The sequence below is a fragment of the Mustela lutreola genome, chromosome 15 (assembly GCF_030435805.1).
Source record: "Mustela lutreola isolate mMusLut2 chromosome 15, mMusLut2.pri, whole genome shotgun sequence".
NCBI classification, from domain to species: Eukaryota; Metazoa; Chordata; class Mammalia; order Carnivora; family Mustelidae; genus Mustela; species Mustela lutreola.
This window is the reverse complement of record NC_081304.1, coordinates 14,119,219-14,143,145: the sequence shown is the minus strand read 5'-3', so window position 1 is coordinate 14,143,145 and position 23,927 is coordinate 14,119,219. Positions and strand designations below refer to the sequence as shown.

The window sequence follows — 23,927 nt, the reverse complement described above, 5'->3', positions numbered from 1 at the left end:
TCAACAAATGGTGTTGGGAGAACAGGACGGCCACATGCGAAAGATGATACTGAACCACTATCTTATACACAAAAATTAACTTCGAAGGATTAAAAACTTAAAAGCTTCTAGAGGAAAACATAGGTGGTAAGTTCCTTGACATTGGTCTTACTGATGATTTTTTTTGATTTGATACTAAAAGTAAAAATAACAAGTGGGAGGGCCTCCACTGAACTAAACACTTCTGTATGACAAAGGAAACCATCAATGAAATGAAAAGGTAACCTATGGAATAGGGATAAAATCTCAGCAAATGAGATACTAACAAGGGGTCAATAGACAAGATATATTAAGAATTCATACACCTTGGAACACCTTTGTGGCTCAATCGGTTAAGCGTCCGACTCTTGATTTTAGCTCAGGTCATCATCTCAGGGTTGTGAGATCGAGCCCGAGTCCGGCTCTGTGCTGGCATGGAGCCTGCTTAAGACTCTCTCCGTCCTTCCCTCGGTCCCTCTCCCCACCTCATAAATAAATAAGATACAACTCAATAGCAAAACAAAACAAAAAAAACCCACAAAACCTATCCAATTAAATGGGCAGAGGAACTGAATAGACATTTTTCCAAAGACAACACACAAACGGCCAACAGGTGCATGAAAAGGTTCTCAGCATCACTAATCAACAGGGAAATACGAATCAAAACCACCTCACACCTGTTAAAATGGCTAATATCAAAAAAAGGTGTTGGGAGGAGGTAGATGGAAGGGAACCTTTTGTGCATTGTTTGTGGGAATGAAGCTGGGGCGGTCACACTGGAAAACAATATGGAGGTTCTTCAAAAAATTAAAAGACGGGGCACCTGGGTGGCTCAGTCAAGTGTCTGACTTGGTTTCGGCTCAGGTATGACCTCAGGGTCCAGGGATCGAGAACCAAGTGGGACTCCATGCTCACTGGGTAGTCTGCTTGAGGATCTTTCTCTCTGTCCCTCTGTCCCTCCCCAGCTCACTCTCTAAAGTCTTAAAAAAAAAAAAAAACTCTTTAAAAATATTCTTAAGAAAAGAATTACTATATGTCTAAGCAATTCCACTTCTGAAAACACTAACTGGAAAAGATACACGTACCCCCATGTTCACTGCAGCATTATTTACAACAGCCAAGATAAGACGTCAGTGTCCAAAGAAAGCATATACAATGCAGTATTATTCAGCCATTCAACAACAACAAAATACCATGAGGGTGTTGTGCTAAGAGAAGTATGGCAGAGAAAGACAAATACCATTATCTCACATGTGGAATCTAAGAATGGAGCTCACAGAGAAAAAAGATAGGCAGTTGTGAAATGGGCGGAAGGGGTCAACAGGTACAAACTCCGAGTTCGAGAGAAGCCACAGGACTGTAATGTACAGCTTGGCGTCTACAGTTCATACTGCCTTGCATATCTGAGAGCTGCTAATAGAGTAGATCTTAAAAGTTCTCATCACAAGAAAAATATTTTATAACTGTATATGGTGATGGAGGTTACACTAGACCTTATTGTGGTGATTAGCCTGCAACATCTACGCATACCAAATCATTCACTTGTACAACTGCAAGGGATTATGTCAGCTATATCTCAATTTAAAAAAAAAAACTTTGCCCTTTGGTCTCGATGGTTCTCTCCCTCCTTGCCATGCCAGCATCATGTCTGGGAGAAGTGAGTGGTCTGAAGGGTTGAGTCTGATGTGCGTTTCCATCTTCTCCTGTACTAAAAGTCAGAATATTATAAGGGGAAATATCCTGGAAGGGTCCCTCACCCACCCGATGAACTGCTACAGCTGCCTCCCACTTTCTTCACTTACAAAACCCTTCAAGGGAGACAGAAGTGGGGTTTACAACTCATAGACCAATTGTTAACCTAGATAAGTCACAGCCCAAATATCCACAGAAGTAGGCTAATCAGCGAGAGTTGAGTGCTTCGGATCCTTACCCTCACCACCAGAAAATCATCACCTTGGAAGTGCAGCCACTGTATAATGAACACAAGCACGAGGAAGAAGCCATATCCCTAGCAACTATCCCCACCCCTAGTACAGAGCCTGACACACAGTAGGAGCACAGCAGGTATCTGCTGAATGAACAAAAGTCATAGGGTAAAGACCCAATAAGACGGAACTTTTAAAATCTGGCTTGTCGGGGGGCGCCTGGGTGGCTCAGTGGGTTAAGCCGCTGCCTTCGGCTCAGGTCATGATCTCAGGGGCCTGGGATCGAGTCCCGCATGGGGCTCTCTGCTCAGCAGGGAGCCTGCTTCCCTTCCTCTCTCTCTACCTGCCTCTCTGCTTACTTGTGATCTCTCTCTGTCAAATGAATAAATAAAATCTTTTTTTAAAAAGTTACTAAAGAAAAATAAAAATAAAGATTTAAACTTGGGGCACCTGGCAGGCTCAGAAGAGCATGTGACTCTCAATCTCAGAATTTTAAGTTCAAGCCCGATGCTGGGTGTACAGATTACTTAAAAACAAAAAACCTCTGGGTGCCTGGGTGGCACAGTCGGTTAAGCATCTGGCTCTTGTGTGATCTCAGGATCATGAGATCAAGGCTCCACTGGGCTCCACACTCAGCCTGGAGTCTGCTCGGGATTCTTTACTCCTATCCCTCTGCCCCCTCCCTTCCATGCTCGCCTCTCACTCTAATCTGTTTAAAAAAAAAAAAAAAAAAAAAAAAACTTAAAAAACTTAAAATCTGGCTTGTCGGGTTTGCTGAGTGTTAATGTAGGAATGTAAGCCTTTTTCCTGTATAATTCTCTCCATACTGTTAACAAGTCTCCTGCTCTGTTGTGTTATCCTAACTGTAAGGTCTGGGACACACAGTACAAATGAGCGCGGCAGGTACCAAGTTAATCTACATTAGAACAAAGAGCCAGACCTTTCAGGCAGCCACACAGCAGAAAAACAACATATCAAATCAAAACTTCGGGTAATTCATAAATTATAAAAGTACTAAAATCCATAATGTACTAACACTACAAATTTTAGTAAACACAGCAACGTGAGACCAAGCAAAAAATGTTTCAAAAGGCTCTAAAAAACATTCCCTGGCTTCACTCCGCTGCTCCCTCCTCCCTGCGGTCCCCGACATTCTGCGCGGCCTGTGCCGCGGGACAGACTGACACGGGCTGTGCTCTGGATGAAGCAACATCACAGCCAGTCCTTTTTCTACCTGTATTTAGCTGCACTTTTGTCCACCATCACTTACAGAGCTGTGAATCCTGGACCCTGAAGTCTTGGTTTCTTGGAAAAATCTAACGGGGTTCTCCTTCTGAGGATTTTATGGCTCGACAGCAGGTAGCAGAGGAGGGACCCCCCCACTGCTCGGGTCACCGGAGCAGCCCCCCGCCATCCCGCCCCACAGGCCTCCCAGCAGCCACCAGCAGCCACCAGCAGCCAACCAACCTGCTCTGCTGGGGGCCGGGGGGCTCCTGGAGCGCTCCGGGGCTCTGCAGTGGGATGAAGACAACCCCTGGCAGGCGCGGGAATCTTCGGAAACTTCTCGCCTGATGGCTCACCTGCCGTCACTCTCAATAAAGCCAGTTGTGACGTTTTCTCAAAACAATTAATTCATTAGAAACTCAATATTCTTTAAAAACTTTGATGCTGGGACGCCTGGGTGGCTCAGTTTGTTAAGCAGCTGCCTTCGGCTCAGGTCATGATCCCAGCGTCCTGGGATCGAGTCCCACATCCGGTTCCTTGCCCAGCAGGGAGCCTGCTTCTCCCTCTGCCTCTACTTGCCATTCTGTCTGCCCGTGCTCGCTCTCTCCCCCTCTCTCTCTGATAAATAAATAAAATGTTTAAAAAAAAAAAAAAAAACTTTGATGCTGTGACAGTGCAAACAGCATTCATTTTATTGCTCAACTGCGGCATGGGCACATACATAGTTAATTTTTAAAAACCATTTATACAGATGTTATTGATAAAGCTCATGTAACAACTGAGTGAAAATACAAAGAATATCAAAGCTAAAACACTCTGTAATAAATACAAATACAATGAAAATGATAAAACTTTGTTTTTAAAGTCAGTTTGGGAGAAAGAAGAATATTACATGAAGTGAACTAATTACATCTAGAAAGAAAACAACTCAGCATTTGGTACAATCATCACCCGAACGGGAGACCGTCAGGCCCCACGCGGCGCCCGCCTGCCCCGCGCTGCCCCTTCAACGCTGACGCGGGGGGCGCGGCGCTGGCAAACCACCGAGGACTGGAATTGTCTCTGACTCCCAACAGTGCCACCAGCTCGACGCCTGGAGGTTCAAAGCGGACTTAGTGTTGAGAAACAAAGCAAATTACATTGTACTGAAGGAATTTTTGTGCTCTGAACCGTAAATGCTAACAATTGGGGAAAAAAAAAGTAAAAATAAAGCCCATTCAGGGCAACAAACTATGTGCAAAACAAAATGTACACTATACACAGCACTGTTTAAAAACTCTTTACACCCAGAAATTAGACCCTCCGGGACAGAACTCACCTCCGTACTGCATGTGAGCGCTACAAATAACCACTGTTCGTAACTAAGCATTCGGGATGGCGAGGCGCTGTATGGCAACGTGACATCACGTGTCTGAAATAACGCGACTAGAGGGAGGGATGAGAAAGAAGCCGGCTAAGAGGGACGAGTGGAAATAAATATTCACATTACACGTGAGGTGCGAGTTCCAGATTCAACGACACGGTGGGGGTTTTGCTTGCTTCTTAGCACCTGTTTGGAAGTCATCAGGGAACATAATTTTGAAAATGAAATCTAAATCATGTCTTTCTAGATCATGTTGGTGATACCACAGACTGTTAGGGTAGATTTCTTTTAAAGCTCTATTAAGTCATCATTATAAAGTTAAAAAGGCACTCAAAAGCGATGGTGTTAGCCTGCTTTACTATACGTTAGGATAGTAGCATTTACTACTGCAGCCGTCAGTTAGGACTTCGCTAAAGTGTTCATCACGTCCTTACTTTTTGGAAGATTCTAGGAGTAGGCACGATTACATTGCACTAGTGCTTTAAATGATATAAAAGAGATGGATCTGCAACCAGTAAGGTACTACCGTGAAAGCTGATACCAAATATTTTAGAAACCTCTTCTGTACATTTCAGGATGTTCTTAGGAACTGCTAAGAATGCAGCAGGAGAACACAAAGTGTCTGCGAAGGAAAGGGTCAGCAGAAGCACGTTACCACTGCACGGCAGGACTAGGACCAGCTTGCAAGCAGCAGTCCAATGGGGCTGAATGGAATAAATTCAAACATTTAGAAAATTACACAAGTAGTTCTCGACTTTTTTTTTTTTTTTTTTTAAACAGCAAAATCTCCACCACTTCTATATCCCCTCCCCCAACCTCCCACGCCGTGACAGCTTACTTGGAACCCAGAAGAGAGAAACTGGGAGCTGCTCCGGTAAAGGGGGTGGGGGGCGGCAGTTGGAGGCTGCTGTTCAAATACCGACCAGGCATTTCCAATCCCTCTCTGCCCCTCCTCTCTTAGACCATTACTTCTGAGGCATCTCTGAGGAACACCTTGGCTCATGAACACAGACTGAAAACCAATCCACCAAACAAAAGGACACTAAGGGCCCATTTACTTGATAATTAAGCTGCAAAATTTCAACAGAGCTAGATCATCCAAACTTCCCCTTCCTGATTCTCATCAGTGTAAGTGGGGGGGGGGGGGGGAATATATATATATAGATATAGATATATCTAGATGCAGATTTCTGATAGTTTAATTTCAAAATCCATCCATGAGTTCACAGAGTTTTTCGATCCCTTACTCCAGAATTTCAGTTGCCTTCTGGACTATGCAACATGCCACACACCTTGAAAACCAAATCTGGATATTCCAAAATCAGATGCTGATCAGCACCAAGGGAACTGAGCTGCCCATACCTCCAAAATGAATTCTTCACTTCTGAAGTAATTTATACCAGAGATTCAGAATCACGATTTCTTCAGTAATCCTACCCCGCGCCCTCCTCCTCCCAACCCCCACCTTCATTTTATTAGGTAAAAGCAGGATTTTCTAAACTGGCTGAATAAAATGTTTCCTTTGTCATAATTTTAGCTCCTGAGCAGCTTAACAAAGGTTCTGGATGGTTTTACTTGATAGAAACTTAGACCGTAATTAAAACATAAATTAGGTACACTTGTCATAGGAGACTTTGGTTTACAGAAATAGTCTATATATTAAAGATAAGCTGACCCAGCAGAAGAATGAAAGCCCCATCCCATCTACACTATCCGAGGAGCTATAAAAATGCAGTATTTCCATTTAAGATGAAAAGTAAATCCAAAATACCTGATCATATTCATTCAAGATAAAAAATTGGGATTTTTTTTTAAAGTTTCTTAAAAACAAGGAGCCCCTGAATGCATCTCACTGTATCCAATAAGCTAGTTTAGACTAAATGGTTGCATTAGGAATCTGACAACCAAAACAATGTGGCTGTATTCCAGAAAGTTAGTACTTGAAAAATATATAAAAGATTCACTCGAGCTAGGTTGAAACATATAATGCTTTTAAAATATAATGCTTTGCTATAGAAAAATGTAATTAAATGTGTAAATGGCTTAATTTTTTTTAAAGATAATGATTCCTTTAGCCAATTGTTTACAAAGGTAGAATAATTCAAAATAATTTTATTTATTTTTTTTACAAAGAGCAAGTACAGGAGCTATTCAAAATCATGTATTCAATCAAAATGAAATGTGATGTGTGTACCGACTGCTGAAGTTGTCTTGATGTTTGAGAGACTTGAAATCTGTGGAGCGATTTGAATAGATTACCTTTTATAAAAATAGTAGTAGTCTTTAAGTGTAGAATACTGCCTAACTCTGGAAATGTAGGAAAAGTCAGCATTCTTTAGGTTCAAGATATTAATTTTAAATAGCAGCTGAGTGTGGCCTTATGGCAAAGCATAAAGACCTTTTTTTTTTTTTTTCCTTGAAAAGGAATTTCAAAATTGTCCTTTCCCCTCACAGTGTCCTAAAAAAATTTTAAGGGGGGGCGGGGTCCTGTATTTCCGCATTCTGCGAAACGTCACTGAAAGGAGGCTGGCGGTCGGGGTATAAATAGAGTCCTGGGGAGATCCTTGAAGTCTGTCATTCCACAGCAAACCCACATGTTTCTTCGATGGCTGTTAGCAGCTTTTCATATAACTTTTCATAGCTCTCATAGGGCGGAATGTCTATTCGATTGAAGCTGTAGAGAAGCAAATCAGATGGACACAGTTCGTTGAGAGAAAGTCACCAGGCCTAGCCTAGCAAGCACAGTATTGTATGAATTCAGGCACATTGCTTCTCACAACACACAGAAAATTAAAAGTTGTATCTCTCTAAAGCTGAGGCTGCCACTTTCAGGCTTTCCTACCAATTTCTGAATAATCTTAAATCACTCAAAAGTTGCTTATTCCTTTTAGAGGTCCTTTCAGTACTAAGAATAGCAAATTAGTTTAAAACTAACATCCAGGGACCTGGAATGAGGGGGGAGGCCCCCAAAAACAACTCACCAAGTGTGGGCTTTGGGCAGGTTGTTGGTGCAGGCATCGATCTGGTGAATGGTGAAGAGTCGCGGGCCCGCAGCACCTGCCGAGGAAGTCAGTGTGGGTCACGTGACTGTGTTAGTCTCTGAAATCTCAGAATAAATCTGGTATGCAAACCGCGGGGCCTAAGGATGGGAATACTGCTGACTTCACTACAAGCTGCCAAGGGCAGAAGGAAAAGAATCTGCGTTTTGAAAACTGGAATTGACCTTGGATAATACTGGATTCCTTAATACGCTAGCATTTCAATCTGAGCAAAATTCCAGGATTGAAATCCTTTGCCAACTTCTATCTTCTACCCCCCCCAAAAAAGTGCCAAAAGTATGAGAAGTAAATGGACAAATCCAAGATCAAATATATACACACATTCAAAAAGATAACCACCTAAATGCAAATTTAGGTTTCATGCCTCAAAATTGGCTGACAGCAAAAGATTAGCCGTTTCAATGGAATAAATCTCAGCAACCACAAGATGCTCTGTCCAAGTGTGTGCATCTGGGGAGTCTGGTGAGGGCCCCAAATAGGGACTGTAAGCACTGCGCAAAATACGCGCTCCCGGGGACGCCCCCCTGTCGCGGCAGCGGCTCCACGCGGGAAGAGCTTCAGTGGGAAAGAAAGCAACTGCCACCCAGGGAATGCCACAGTCCTTAGTGGTGACACCAACCCATCCCCAAACTGGACAGTGATGCCACAGAAACAAGTCGTGAAAATGGAAGACGTTTGTTAGCAAATGGTCTGACGCTGCGCAGTAAGGAACGAGCTCGGACAGGACCAAGAAACGGCGTCCACAAACTCATGCTGCCTCTTTCTATTAAAAGAGTAAAAAAGGGGGCGCCTGGGTGACTCAGTGGGTTAAGGCCTCTGCCTTCAGCTCGGGTCATGATCCCAGGGTCCTGGGATCGAGCCCTGCATCAGGCTCTCTGCTGAGCGGGGAGCCTGCTTCCACCTCTCTGTGCACCTCTCTGCCCGCTTGTGATCTCTGTCAAATAAATAAATAAAATCTTAAAAAAAAAAAAAAAGAATAAAAAAGTAGAGTGAGGAGGTGTCCTGAGTGGGTGCAGTCGGGCCGGCTGTGACGGGAAGGTGGAAGCTGTGCTTCCCCGGCAGAAGGCGCGCGCCAGGCTAAAAGCAAGGGGACCAGAAAAGGCAGAGCGGCGCGCCCACGGCCTCCCGCGTGCCACACTCCCCATGAGCCCAGGATCCCAGTGATCACTGTGGTCGCAGTGACCTGAACCCCAGTGGAAAAGGCGCTCGGGAGGGGAACAAAGGAAAGGAAGGAGACGAAGGTATCAAATTACGGAGTTACCCACAGAAGCAGAATGCGGAGCTACCCACAGAAACAGAATGAAGCCCAACCAGATACTGACGTGCCCCCCCACCTCCCCCGCAGAGGCTGGACCCCGTGCTCTACCTTGTAAAGCTTTGAAGCCCTGCAGAGGCACTCGAGATGAGCCCGTCACAAACTGAAGTAACCGTGCTCTTCGCTCTTCATCAAAAAACTCCACAGCCTTCCAGAACCACTTGACGACATTGCTGTCTGGTGTGCAGTGTTTTAACCGGGTGTTTACCTTCCAGTCATTAACGTCTATCTTTCCAAGTCCACAAATAATGAGCTGTTAAAATATCGCACAAATAATGAGCCAATGGAAATCCCCGTTAAGCCAAAAACCCCTCAAACGGAGCTTTAGATTTGTAGTGTTGGCTCTCTTATGATGGTTCTTAATCAAAGATCTAGAAAGCTTTTTCAAAACACACAAACTATCAGGTCCTGTGTTCAGAGATTCTGATTCTGTGAGTCTGGGCTGAGAGCAGCGGTTCGTATTTCAAAGGCTCCCTGGACCTGCATACCGCAGGCTCCCTACCTACCCACCAGGGGTCTGAGACCCCCTACTGTGGTGAACGTGAGCTTCAGAGGGAAAAGGAAGTTCCATGTTTTCATAGGAGAATGCTGAATCTTGTTGAATGGACGGCAAACAGAGTAAATACAGCCTGTATGTGCCTTCCGTAATACCTGCGTCATGCTGGGTTTCAACACTTCCTAGCTTTGGGATTTGGGCAAATCGGTCCACCCTGAGCAGCCAGCAGTCTCCCCTGCTGTGATACCTCAGTAACATCTACCTCACTCCGTCCTGTGCGAGCCCCATGCCGCTCACGACTCAAGAAATGAGTGCGGAACAAGCAAGAGCAATCTGTTTGATGATCTTTAAGTTCTAGCAAAGCACGAAATACAGGACAGCGTGCTCGGCTGGACACCCGGCCGCACAGCCTGCAAGGATGAGCCCCATCAAAATCACTCGGATACTATTACTGCATCTCCTTGGGCTCCAAGACTGACTTGTCTCAATGAAGTGTTTCCAACAGTGCATTATAACCGTGTGTAGTGTACAGACAGTGCAGCCTACAAATCCCACGTTTGATAATGAGCTCTATTAATCCCACAGAACTCTAAAATAAATTATGCCTTTTTTCATCAAAAGTTCAATTTCATTACCAATAGAAACTATGTAAAATAAACCCTAACCCTACTGAATAAAATCTCCCCCAAAGCTTCAACAGGTTCTGGAGAGATTACTAAATCACAGCCACACTGAACAGAGAAGTGGTTATCCAAATAGGATCACAGAAGTATTATTAACACAAAAGATATCTCCGCAATTCTTTTCGTCAGAGGAGTGGTAATCCCAGGGCCAAATTCCTCACTCATTTTATGAACAGAGGAACACGCACTGTCTTTCAGCGTTACTGCCATTCCTCCTGTGTATTCTTCCGTCTCCTGACCACTTCCTCCGGCCACTGCCCTACTGAACAGTTGAATCACAAAAGGAATGGGGGATGGTACCGAGTGGAAGCAGTCTGTTTAGATTCACGAACAGGTCTGTTAACAGATTTAGTTAGGAAGGACACTGCAGGGGCATCTGGCTGGCTCAGGTGAAGAGCGCATGACTCTCAGTCCTGGGGTTGTGAGTTCAAGCCCGACGCTGGGTGGAGAGACCACTTAAATAATTTTTTTAAAAGATTTTATTTATTCATCTGAGAGAGCGAGCGAGTGAGCACAAGCAGGGTAATGGAAGGGGCAGTGGGAGAGGGAGAGGCAGACTCCCTCCCATGCCAGGAACCCGCTGCAGGACTCCATCCCAGGACCCCAAGATCATGACCTGAGCAGAAGGCAGACACTCAACTGACTGAGCCACCCAGATGCCCCAATAAATATTTTTTTTAAAAAAGAAAGGTAACTGATGTTAATGAATAAAATGTTTTACATTTATTTGTAGCTTTCAAATATTTATGCTATTCTTAGCCACTAATTAAATTTGGGGCCTCTAGTAGAATAAAACCTCATTGTTTTTTCAAAGTAGCTCAATGGAAATTCGGATGTATTTATTTAAAGGTCTTAATTATAAAACCAGAAAAAGGTGCTTTAACAACCAGCTTTAAAGGAAAACAATAACAAAAAAAAATGGTTGACTATTTATTACTGGTTCTGTTAGTAATGAATATTTCCAAAGAGAGGAAAGATGTTTAGATACAGTTTATCCTAAGTGTTGTAATTATTTCTCTGTGATCTTGTCTATCGAATGCCTTCTTGCAAAGCTCAGTGGAAATCCAATTGAAGCTAGGCTTCTAATTCTAATAAATTTCAATAAGGTGGAAACAAGTAATAAAATTTAATTAAATCAATAACTACTTAATTAGGGAATAGAAAACAACATGTACACACAGAAGAATGTACACATAAGACATGAAATCTGTTGAAAAGCAGAAAGGGTGATATGGAAAAATAAGTAAAGAGCATTCACAATGTAAGAGAGACGGCTTACTTATAGAAATTCCAAAGCACAAAAGGCTTTTCCAAAGCAGGAAAGAGTTTTCCTGTGAATAAGAATTCTCGGAGCTCTGCACCATAAAACTTCAAAAGCACCAACAATGTGACTTTCCTCTAAAACGTAGTTAATAGAAAATTCCCAACCTTTCCTCAGGACACTAAATGATGTCACGATAGTAATACACTGACCTCTAGCTCCTTCTCATCAAATGTCTTCAGCAGATGCTGGGGAATTACTTCATTAAATCCCTTCTGCAGAGCCAGGAATTGAGCCTCAATGCCTCGTAAAAATCTCCAGTTCACATATAGCCTGTAAACATCGGGCAGGGGTTTCATATGATCAAATATATTCAGATTTGGTAAGTGCTGTGAATCTCTACTTCAGATCATTACACTTCCTGGCACCTAGCATTAAGAACTAAGTCTACAGTCTGGGGCACCTGGGTGGCTCAGTGGGTTAAGGGTCCGACTCTTGGTTTCAGCTCAGGTCATGATCTCAGGGTCATGAGACGAAGCCCCGAGTCAGGCTCTGCACTCAGGAGAGAGTCTGCTTGGGCTTCTTTTCCTCTTCCTCTCCCTCCTCCCCTGCCCATCTCCAACCACCCCCTGTTCTCCCTCTCAAATAAATAAAATCCTAAAAAAGAATTTAGTCCAAAGTCTGAAAGAATCTCAGATCCTTAAGGGTGCTGGGCCCTGAGCTGTGAGATGGTTCACTGGAAATTAAAAAGTGGTGAGCTTCCACTAATAAAAGCAGTAAGAATGAAGCAACTCAGCAAATCAGAGGAACTCTCAGTAAACTGGAAGACAGCCAGGGATCCGGTGGGTCTGAAGCTAAAATCTAGATGAAACTTCTTTCTGAACTTCTAGCATGCATGCCAACAACCAGAAAAAAAGAGCCCATTCAGCCAAAACAGACTACTTTTCTGATTTCACTTCAAAGTATAATAGTATAATATAATAATATAAAGAGGCTCTTCAAATCCAGAATGAGAACAGGAAAAGCCAATAGTAAACACCTTTTTATTAAATACTCATTGTTTCCTGGAGGCCTTAAAAAAAAAACCTGGAGGGGGGCACCTAGGTGGCTCAGTGGGTTAAGCCTCTGCCTTTGGTTCAGGTCATGATCTCAGGGTCCTGGAATCGAGCCTCACATTGGGCTCTCTGCTCAGTGGGGAGCCTGCTTCCCACCTCCCTCTGCCTGACTCTCTGCCTACTGGTGATCTCTGTCAAATAAATAAAATCTTGGGACGTCTGGGTGGCTCAGTTGGTTAGGCCTCTGCCTTCGGCTCAGGTTATATGGTCTCGGCGTCCTGGGATCGAGCCCCACATCGGGCTCTCTGCTCAGTGGGAAGCCTGCTTCCCCCTCTCTCTGCCTACTTGTGATCTCTCTGTCTAATAAATAAATAAAATCCTTAAAAAAAATTTTTTTTTAAATAAATAAATAATAAATAAAATCTTAAAAAAAAAAAAAAAAACCTGAAAGACGTAATTTTACCAACAAAAAGTACACCAAACTACATCCAATGTGTAGCTTTACTTATATTTTTGACTTGGACTTATAACTGAATTGCCTTTAAAAATAAATCTATCTACTTGGGAAAACTTCTCCATCTCAAAAATCTCAGAACTATTCATCTTCCAAATATGCCAGTACTTCCTCTTCCAAACATGGGAAATCAATCTCTACTCTGAGAAGTTACTTAACATCAGATCCTTTGGCAAAACTCATTTTTGTTTGCTTGTTTAAGAGGACAGCAAAATTGTACGTCTTTGCAAAAGTTTTTCCTCTGTAACTTTTTTAAAGATTTTATTTATTTGAGGGACGCCTGGGTGGCTCAGTTGGTTAGGCAGCTGCCTTCGGCTTAGGTCATGATCCCAGGACTGGGATCGAGTCCCACATCGGGCTCCTTGCTCAGCAGGGAGCCTGCTTCTCCCTCTGCCTCTGCATGCCATTCTGTCTGCCTGTGCTTGCTCTCTCCCCCTCTCTCTCTCTGATAAATAAATAAAATAAAAAGATTTTATTTATTTGAGAAAGAGAGACGGCCAGAGAGAGAGAGAGCACAAGCAGGGGAAGCAGCAGAGGGACAGGGAGAAGCAGGCTCCCTCAGCAGGGAGCCTGGGATCATGACCTGAGCTGAAGGCAGCTGCCTAACCAACTGAGCCACCCAGGAGCCCCTCTGTAACTTTTTTCTGTCAAAACTGTATCCACTAGGAGATATGACTATGTCCTGAACACATGACCGAGTCCTGGCAAGTGGGGTCTAGGAAGTGAGGAGGCCATGCTAGACGGTCCATTCTACTAATTCGCTCCTCCCTGGCTACTTCCAGGCCCAGCACCAGCACTGCCTCATCCCAGCCTAACACTTTACTTGGTACGCAGACTTCCTGGACATCTTTCAAATAATTATAAAACAACATCGACTTTGTTCCCATATAATTCCTAAAACTTGCCTTTTTAAAAAAGATTTTTATTATTTGACAGAGAGAGAAAGAAAGAGAGGCAGGCAGAGAGAGAGGGAGCAGGCTCCCCGGTGAACAAAGTCCAATGGAGACTCGAATCCAGGACCCTGGGATCATGACCTAAGCCCAAGGCAAGCGCTTAACCAACTGAGCCACCAGGTGCCCCTAAAACTTGCCTTAAAAAAATTTTCTTTTTTTACTTGTTAATTTTTTTTAGTAATCTCCATACCCAATGTGGGTCTCAAACTCATGATCTTGAGATCAAGAATCACATGTTCTTCCAACTGAGCCAGCCTGGTGCCCCTAAAATTTTTTTTTTTAACTCTGACAACTTTCTTTTAAAACATCCATATAATATTCTGTTGAATGTATGTATGTAAATCGTTCTCTAAAAACATTTCATCAGTTTTCAGCTGATTTTACAAATAGTATCTAACTGAACATCCATATTTGTATTTCTTTAACTACATGTGTTTCCACAGAATAGATTCTTCAAAACAGAGCTGCTAGTTGAAAGGCACATGCATTTTCATTTTGATAGCCATTATCAAACTGCTTTCCAAAAAAGCTATTCCAGTGCTCACGCCTGCGAACAGTCTGTGAGAACGATGGGCCTCACTTGTCAACCAGGACAGTTTAAGCCAGTAAGACTTAGGGACATAGCTACACCAAGAAGTACAGCGTGTACATTTCTATGTCCATGTGGTCAAGTTCAAATGCCTACATTTGCCTACCATTTAAAAGAACTTTAGTTACCATAGGCCAAATGATCTAACCTGATACTTCTAAATTCCTCAATCATCAGGGGATGACAGAAAATCTGAAGAACGTTTTCTAGTGCTCACAGACGTGCCTGCTCATAGATGGGGCAGGTGCTGGTCACGGAGTGCAGCCACGGCCTATACGGATATAGCTGTGGCGCTGTGACCAGCCCCATGCGCCTGGTGTCCTGCTATCCGTGCCTTCGTGCAACCCCTCGTCCACACTGAGCCTGGGCTGGCTTGGGACTCACTTTAACAGAAAGAACACAACAGAGGTGATCTGGCCAGTTCTAGGCTTAGTTAGGCCTTCAGAAGGTCTGACAACCTCTGCATGTGTGCTCTGGGAAACCAGCTGCCCCACAGGAAGTCCAGCTATGCTGGGAAGAGAATGGCTGTGGAGAGAATTCTGACAGGCCCCGGATACCATCTGGGGATAACCAGGGAGCCCAACCAACAGTGAGAACTGGACCCCAAATGGTGACCCAGGGGCCATCTAGCCAGCCCCTGGCCATGTGAGCCACCCTCACTGAGTAAGAGGCCATCCTGGCGCCAGTCCCCGTTGACACCACGTGCAGGGCCGAATGTCTCCCTGCTGTTCTCCATCTGAGTTACTGACCCACAGAATTGTGAGAAAAAATAAAATGGTGGTGGTTTTTAAAGCCACTCAATTCTGCAGAAGCCTATTTTGTAGCAGTAAGTGACAAGACCTAAATACTTCAGTGTTTGGTTGCTGTACAGTTATTCTAGAGTCTTGAAACAATTCTCAGGAGTGAGAACATAGAGGAATTTACCTAACATATTCTTTTTTATTTTCTTCAGTAACAGGGATACTCTTGCCGTTCGGTTTAAGTTCATGCTGAATGATCTCACCATATGCATTATGTTCGACACAGAAAGTATGGTCCAAAACACCGGTGATATCATTCTCACTAGAAAGGAAAAGAGAGAAAGATATTTAACTGGAAAATCTAAAATACGGATCCTACAGATATCTTAACTGGTAAGACAGATAAAACTAAGAGTTCTGTGACACGATAAATGTAAGATCAGATTCCTGTTGCTAGTCCTTATGGCACCGTACCTCCTAGTTCTCGGGCAGAAAGGTCAAAGAGCTTTCACCTTCATAAACACAGGAAACATTACACTTTCTGAGTAATGACAAAGGCCCCTGGCCAAACCTGGGCTTTACACAAGGAAAAACTTCAATTACGTTTGGCTTTTAGGTAAGACGCTCTATTTGAATGTAACCCCCACGCAACCAAACGCCTGAGTGTCCCATGAGAAAGCTACTTGTGTATTTGGTAAAAATAAGTATGGCCTATGTATATTCATAAACAAACAACCACTGACAAAATAGAACTGATTCTTACAGCTACCCTTTCCAAAATGTGGTTTCTACAATCACTACTTCGGCAGGAATTTGCTGTTCTCACACATGCAGGATTGGAATAGCACTAATACCATGCTGAGGAAATCACTACATGTGGTACTTTTAAAAAAAGAATAAACTAGATTTTTTTCTTTTCCTTTTTAAAGTAGTAGTACTAACTTTCAGGAATCTGAAATATACGGGAAAGCAGCAGAAAGAGCGAAAGTTTTATGTGGTCCTAACACTTAGATAATCTCTCTCAATAGTCTCTGTGCATTAGTTTTTGGAAAAAGTACTTCCGTTTTGAAACATGCACTAAGGCTCAGATTCTAACTATAATGAACAGATACAAGACTCAATACGTACAGGATCCACACCAAACTGTTATGAAGATCTGGATCAACTAATTCCATGTCATCCAAAGTAATTGACTTCCCGAGCAACTGCTTATAAAAAGGCAACGTGAAACCACCGTCAATATAATGTCCATGAAACACTGCCATTCCCATTATCCGTCCAACAAAGTGGAAATATGATAAATGTTCCTGAAATTGAGAAAAGTTTATATAAGTACTCAGGTCAGATACTATACAGGGAATTTTTAATAAAAATTAGGCAAGAGCCATCTTTTTTATAACTGTCAATTTATACTCTACAATTTATGTAAGTGGAAAAGGCCATCGTATCAAAGGTCAATAATCAGTAGGGAGAGTTTCTATAGGGCACGTTCAAAATTCTCGCCATTGCTAAAATATTACACCAGAGACAAGCTTCTCCCAGGGTAAAGTCACTTTGTAAAATTATCTTTAGAAATTAAGTTCAGGGGCGCCTGGGTGGCTCAGTAGGTTCGAGGTCATGATCTCAGAGTCCTGGGACCAAGCCCCGCATCAGGCTCTCTGTTTGGCGGGGAGCCTGCTTCCCCCTCTCCCTCTGCCTGCCTCTCTGCCTGCTTGTGATCTCTGTCTGTCAAATAAATAAAATCTTAAAAAAAAAAAAAAAAAAAAAAGAAAGAAAGAAATTAAGTCCAAACGTCACTCCCACTGTAGCTCTGTGAAACCACTCACAGATCCTACGCCTGCTGAGCCTTTACAATCCTGACTCTGTCACAGAAAAAAAAAAGCTTTCAATACTACACCTCCCTATTTCCTTGACCTAACCAGCATCTGAACTTCAGAACACCACAGATTAAAGAGCACAGATTTCATGTCTAACTTGGACCAGAGCCCTAATTCTGCCAGTTACTAGCCATGCATATTTGGGCAAATTACTTCACTCCTATAGGATTCATTTTCCACATGTGGAAAGATGGGGGTCCTAACAGTACTCTGCGAGGAGCCAGAATGGACAATGAAGCTCATGGCACTGGACAGGCGCACAGTAAACATTCAGCAAACACAAGCTATTATTAATACAATGGCAGAAATGGACTCCCCAAGCAGAGCCTTCACCTAAAAATCTTCCCTTTATAAAACTTCTCTGCAATGAACCTATCATTTCTACCATGTTTGGGTATATTTGGTCTTTCATGACAAACTGTTATTGGCATTTAAAATTTTCTTTCTTTGGGGCGCCTGGGTGGCTCAGTGGGTTAAGCCGCTGCCTTCGGCTCGGGTCATGATCTCAGGGTCCTGGGATCGAGTCCCATATCGGGCTCTCTGCTCAGCAGGGAGCCTGCTTCCTTCTCTTTCTCTCTGCCTGCCTCTCTACCTACTTGTGATCTCTCTCTGTCAAATAAATAAATAAAATCTTAAAAATAAAATAAAATAAAATAAAAATAAAATTTTCTTTCTTCTCTAGTTAATAAGTAATCTTTAAGCTCATCTTTAAACCTCTCTCTTTTATCTTAAAAGAAAGTTTTTTAAAAGGAAAATATTTAAAAATAGACAAGCAAAACAAAAAATCACCCATAATATAACACCTAGAGATAACCTCTGTCAGTATTAAACCGTAGAGTCTCTCAATGTTTACATATATATGTATTTACCAAAATTGTATCAACTTATTTTGTAACTTTCTTTTCACTTAATGTATCATGAACACTTTATCCATCATTAACTACTATCCCACAGTGTCATTTTAGTGTCTATACAGTATGCCCTTGTATGGAAAGCTAACAGACATAATATAAAAACCGATTAGTAACAGATACTAGCTTTTGTTGAGTGCTTAATAATGCACAGTAGGGTTAACAATGTACATCACTATGCTTAATACTTACTGAGCAGGGTCCCACTTAATTGTCACAGTCCTTCTGAGGTTCAAATTATGCTTATTATTAACAATGATAAAATTGAGGCTTAATCATAAAGCCAGTAAGTAACAGGACCAGGATATATGATCTCATGTCTATCTAATTCCGGAAACTAAGCTCTTAACCATGAACATAATTTTGCTTCATATCATAATTTATCCAATCCCTCGCTTATGGACAATGATGTTGTTTCCAATCAGGGCTCCTTTAAGTGATGCACTGCGCATCCTGGAGCACAGATTACTGCATCTATCCATACCGATTTCCTTGATTTTCTAAAGGAGGACTTGCTAGGTAGATTCTGACTCGAACAGGGACAGTGATCCTAAACTACACTGACATTTCAAATAAAAAGCATTACAAGTCCCAAGTTAATTCACCTCTTCAGAACCACCAACCTTACCGGATTAACCGCAGAATCAGGATTGATCTGCAATGTATAGATATCATCTCTTGAATACTGGAAGAGGCCGTAGTACGGATTCAACATTTCATGGGACAAGAGATACAACCACTCCCTAGAAAGCAAGATAGGGTACAGGAATTTTTTTGTTAATGAATATTTTTATTAAGATATGCTCTTAATTATTTCAGCAAGGAATTTTTTAAATAAAGGAAAATAAAGCAGCACTAACTAGTTCTATAAAATGACACTGGAAAACTCTACCATGCCCCAAAAAACAAATAAACTCTTGAAGTCACATCTCACTCTGTTTATGGCAATTTTATGACATCTCAGCACCAAAGAGTATAAAGTAATATCCCGAAGTGCCAATGACTCATTAGATGCTGCAGCCCAGTGGCCTGTTACCTACTTAATTACTAAGTAAGATTCTAATCCAGGATAAACATAAAATGAAGGGAAGATTTTTTCCCCCCAAAACATCCGTGTGGTCTATACTATTCTGGTCCATTCCTATCATGGCCCATTTATACTGGTTTATACTGATCAACAGTATAGCAGTGATTTACTCTCACTTTTGGACAAGGTTCTGTTTTGTCGTTGACGTTGTTTAGTAAGGAAATTATCCCATTTCATCATCTTTTGTGTAAACCTTAAAATACATCATAATCGAGTATGAAGTGATCAGGAACAGCAAGGCATTCGGTATAGGTAGGAACACAAGAGCAAGCCTGCATTTGGGGGTAGGGTTCAGAGTAATTGGTTTCAAGAGTACATCAGTGTTTTAAAAACCACATAATAAGTAGTACTATCACTGGAAACTGAACAAATTCTTTGTTTTTCAAAGTATGAAAGGTAACTTATTACTTATCTTTAAGTCTAGGACTTAAAGAGATGTAGTTATAGTCTCAATTCTTGTCATTCTTTCACTAGGAAAGATACCTATGTATGTTCCAATATTATGGATTAAACAGACTGAGGGGCCCCTGGGTGGCTCAATTGGTTAAGCATCTGCCTTCGGCTCAGGTCATGATCCCAGCATCCTGGGATCGAGCCCTGGCATCACATCGAGCTCCCTGCTTCTCCCTCTGCCCCACCCCCGCTCATGCTCTTGTTCACTGTCTCTCTTTCCAATAAACAAATAAAACCTTAAAAAAAAAGATTGAATGATGTTTTTAGGAAATGCAGTGAAACACTACTGACAAGTAGTTAAAAATGTTTCAAAGTTCTGTAAGTGATTTAGTCTAAATCAAATCACTACCATTTATGTAATACTAGAAAAACTTGAGATTTTTTAGGAAGGTTTCCACATAAACAATGTGCCAACACACTTAACAAGTTCACCTGACATGTCTTCTATGCTTTCTTATGCATTATTTTAAAGAAAATCGAAATATTTGTTTTGTTTTACCAAGTACTTTGAATACACATCTAAGCAGACCCAGCTACTCTGGCGTTTCACTATGCAATAAAGAGCAGAAAAAGCATTTCATTGCCACATAGCATTTAGTCTGCCCAAACCCTGACAATAGCGAGGTTAAGAAATAAATAACAAAAAACTGACTAGTTTCTTGACTATACATATAATTACAGCATTTAGATTCCATCAACAGGTAATTAACAGGTCTTCCCAAGAAGCATTCAAATCTAGTTATGAGCAAATTCTAAGAATTCCACAGAAACTCTCAAGCCCTAAGTATGATGTACACGTGATGAATTCTAAGATTTGAAACTAAAGAAATTATCCATTTATTGGTAAAAAGGCCACAGGATAAAAATAAGCCTATAGGTGACAACCAGTAATGCGACTTAGTGGAAACACAAATTTAATTTAGGCTGATTTAGATGAGGGATAGCAGAATTATTATGATGGTCCTTAGGACATTTCAGTACACAAGCTATACTGTTTCTGCTACATCTACATAAAGTATAAAAAAATGTACATTTGAAAGTAGCATAAACATTACAGCTTCTATACTGAAACATTTTAAAAGACTACTTGAAATACACACCTATGTACACCCGCGCTTCCCTACTTACATGTACACACAGACGCTACTTTAACAAGGTTAAAAAGCATGGCAACGGGAGCAAAGGAAAACAGCACCGAGTTTAGAATATATGTCATTAAAATCTCCAGACCGTTCCTAACAATGTAAAGCAGAGGGAATAACACATACTGAAGGAGAGAGATGGAGAGCATGCGGGGCCCGTGGGGCCCACCACTGCCCACGTAGGGGTGCAGCTAGTTTTCAGAGGCAGTCTCGCTGGGCTGGCTAATCCACAGGGAGCTCTCAGTTACTCTGTGGTGGCAGTCCTGCTCCAGCCTCATCACGAACACATCTATTAGGAAATCCACTGTATTGCAAAAATTAGGGAATGTTACGCTAGAAAGTAAATATCAGTGAGAAGATTCACCAGAGGAAGTATCTTAAACTTATAAACCATACGTCCTTTACTCATGAGCAAGTCTTTACCTGGCAACCCCTCCATAGTCAAGGCCTTCTTCTCCACGAAATTTTATCATTAATCGCTTCCACAGATCTTTGGGTCTCATTTTCATGACCTGCCGATAGGATTCCTGAAAAAAAATTAACACACTATTGTTACTAGGTGCTTTAAACTTGTTATTTAAACTCTCCCTTGCATTTTACCTACAAAACATACATTTATTGAAATAAGATTAAATTTGTTCAACAATCAAATCAATGGATAAACTCGAAGTGTTTGAAACTTCATGGAACTTATAAGAGCAAGATGGATATAGTTAAATACTACTGAAATTAATTCATTTGATAAATGCTATATTAACAACCTAAGTACAAAACTCCATATTTAAGTTCTATGAACCACAGCAATGACTACACAACTCACATTATGAATTTGATAAAAGTACCAAATTTTTAAAAGTTGGTTGACCTAATTCTAGGTCACAGGCACCAACAGAAAGATGAGAAAAAGAAAGTTCTAAAGAATATAAGTAATCATTTATTTGATTGTCATTAAACCAGCATCTTCATATTATTTTAAAATATAAAACTGACTTACAAACAAGGTTAGAACTGTCCTGAGAGAAGAAAAGTTGATCCTTTAGGAAAAAGGTTATCAAATCCCCAAACATCAAACCCATGAATCTTCCAATGAGTGGGAAAACCCTGCCTTGGACCTCTACCACTTATTACAGAAGAACTTTGAAAGTGATAGCAGGGCTATAAAGTCCAAAAATAAAAATATACGAGGAAGGAAGATCTTCAATAAATTAAGGAAGTAGTTCAAAAAGAATTAAACAAAATGGCTTTTGGACTTTAGAGTCACTCATCCTTTGGAAGAATTAGAAACTAAGGGATGGATAATATTTGTGGCCTTTTAAAACTCAGTAACAGGGCCGGGGCACCTGGCTGGCAATGGAGCATGTGTACCTTGATTTTGGGGTTGTGAGGTCAAGCCCCACTCCGGGTATAAAGTTTACTTTAAAAAAAAAGAAAAAAAGTAGGGGCGCCTAGGTGGCTCAGTGGGTTAAAGCCTCTGCCTTCTGCTCAGGTCATGATCCCAGGGTCCTGGGATTGAGGCGCACATCAGGCTCTCTGCGCTGTGGTGAGTCTGCTTCCCACTCTCTCTCTGTCTGCCTCTCTGCCTACTTGTGATCTCTGTCAAATAAGTAAATAAATAATCTTTTTTTTTAAAGTATAATTAGATATATATCTATACATAAAAATTCATTAACAAATAAGTATTTGCAATGCAGAGACCAAGCTGATGCAACTGGAATATTTCACACTCTTGATCCCATTTAAATGTTTACCTTCTAGATTAAGCCTCTGATATTATTGCCTTTATTCCCCACAATTAAGAAAGAACTTAATTAAAACTCTCCCATTCGAGATAGGAATTTCAGAAAGTATTCTTAGAAAATAGCAAACACTGAAATTTAATTTTTCTCTATTTTAAGGCTTGTAAATTTACCTCAAAAATCTCTTCCCTGGAAACCTCAATGCGGCAATGACCAGCTTGAGGCTGTTGTTGGGAAAGTTCCTGCCGCAAAATTTTTAGTTTCTGAACCAGGTCTCGCTTGTACCGTGGGACTGTCAGACACTCCGCATCATCGGGGCATAACGATACCACCTGCTGCTGCTGCTGGTCTTTCAACTGGTTCTGCCGACTAAAAGTAAACAGAAATGCTGCTATTTTAAATAAAAGAGATTGCAATTATACATTTTAAAAAGAGCATCATACTAGAAAGTAAGTCTACCTACATAATTTTCAGGACTTGTGATATTCATGGCTTGACATTTTTGATGACGATAAACTACCTCCAAAGTTTATTTCTCAGAATCCACATGAAATTATAAAATTGAACAACAGAGTTTTCATTCAGCTTTATACAGCTGCTGAAAATAAATTTCTTAAATACCATTCTCCATTTTCTTCTGCATAGCTGACCATCACGCATTTTAAAACTCAGGCATACGCCAAAATCCCTGTGCCCGTTATCTAGAGTCTGTCTCTCTGGAAGAAAGAGCTTGAGCCAGTGGTTTGGCAGGAGCCCCTTTTCCTCTCTGCGCTACGTCTAGACCACAAGAATGTGGAAGGTCACGTGGAAGCTACTGGCACAGAGAAATGAACACACTACAAACATGTCTACATGCCTTAGAAAATGACTACTTTTCTTTTTATTGTGATAAAATATACAACACATAAAATTTACCATTTTAACCTTTTTCTAATATAGTCAGTGGCATTAAATACATTCCCATTGTTGTGCTAAAGTGACTTCTACACGTGTACACACATGGTTTGCCACAAAATACATGATAGTAATCTCCCAAGCACAGCAGAAATATAATACTTTAAAAGGGCACATTGCCTACAAATATTTTTATTCTTCCAGCAAAAATATTGTAGGTTACACCTAAGAATTTTTTTAAAAGAACCTGATGATATAATGAACTACTTAATTCCAATAAACTATCAGGAAGTAAAAAACCCAGTAATTCACTACTGATGCCATGCAGAAAACGGAATCATTTTGATTTTGAGTTTTAGATTTTATCTATTTGACAGAGAGAGAGACAGCAAGAGAAGGAACACAAGCAGGGGGAGTGGGAGAGGGAGAAGCAGGCTTCCCGCTGAGCAGGGAGCCCGACACACGGGGCTCAACGCCAGGATCCTGGACTCAGGACCTGAGCCAAAGGCAGTCGCTTAATAACTGAGCCACCCCGGTGCCCCTTCGATGAATTTCTGTGTTTTAAACCACCTGTATGTGCCACTTTGTTACGGCAGCCCTAGGAAACTAATACAGGTGAAGCCTGACAGGAG

General features: G+C 41.6%; 1 protein-coding gene across 1 annotated transcript in view; it reads right to left on the bottom strand.

Moving 5' to 3' along the window:
* Positions 1-3,819: 3,819 nt before the first annotated feature.
* Positions 3,820-23,927, bottom strand: part of SMURF2 (SMAD specific E3 ubiquitin protein ligase 2) — a 121,837-nt gene continuing 101,729 nt past the window's right edge. Inside the window, exons 11-19 of the mRNA XM_059150232.1 lie at positions 22,575-22,770; positions 21,089-21,192; positions 18,612-18,726; positions 16,324-16,502; positions 15,380-15,517; positions 11,557-11,677; positions 8,956-9,157; positions 7,512-7,587; positions 3,820-7,204 (exon numbers count right to left, since the gene is read on the bottom strand). Coding sequence (XP_059006215.1) covers positions 7,105-7,204; positions 7,512-7,587; positions 8,956-9,157; positions 11,557-11,677; positions 15,380-15,517; positions 16,324-16,502; positions 18,612-18,726; positions 21,089-21,192; positions 22,575-22,770 — 1,231 coding nt within the window. The 3' untranslated portion in view covers positions 3,820-7,104. The remainder of the gene's footprint in view (positions 7,205-7,511; positions 7,588-8,955; positions 9,158-11,556; positions 11,678-15,379; positions 15,518-16,323; positions 16,503-18,611; positions 18,727-21,088; positions 21,193-22,574; positions 22,771-23,927) is intronic.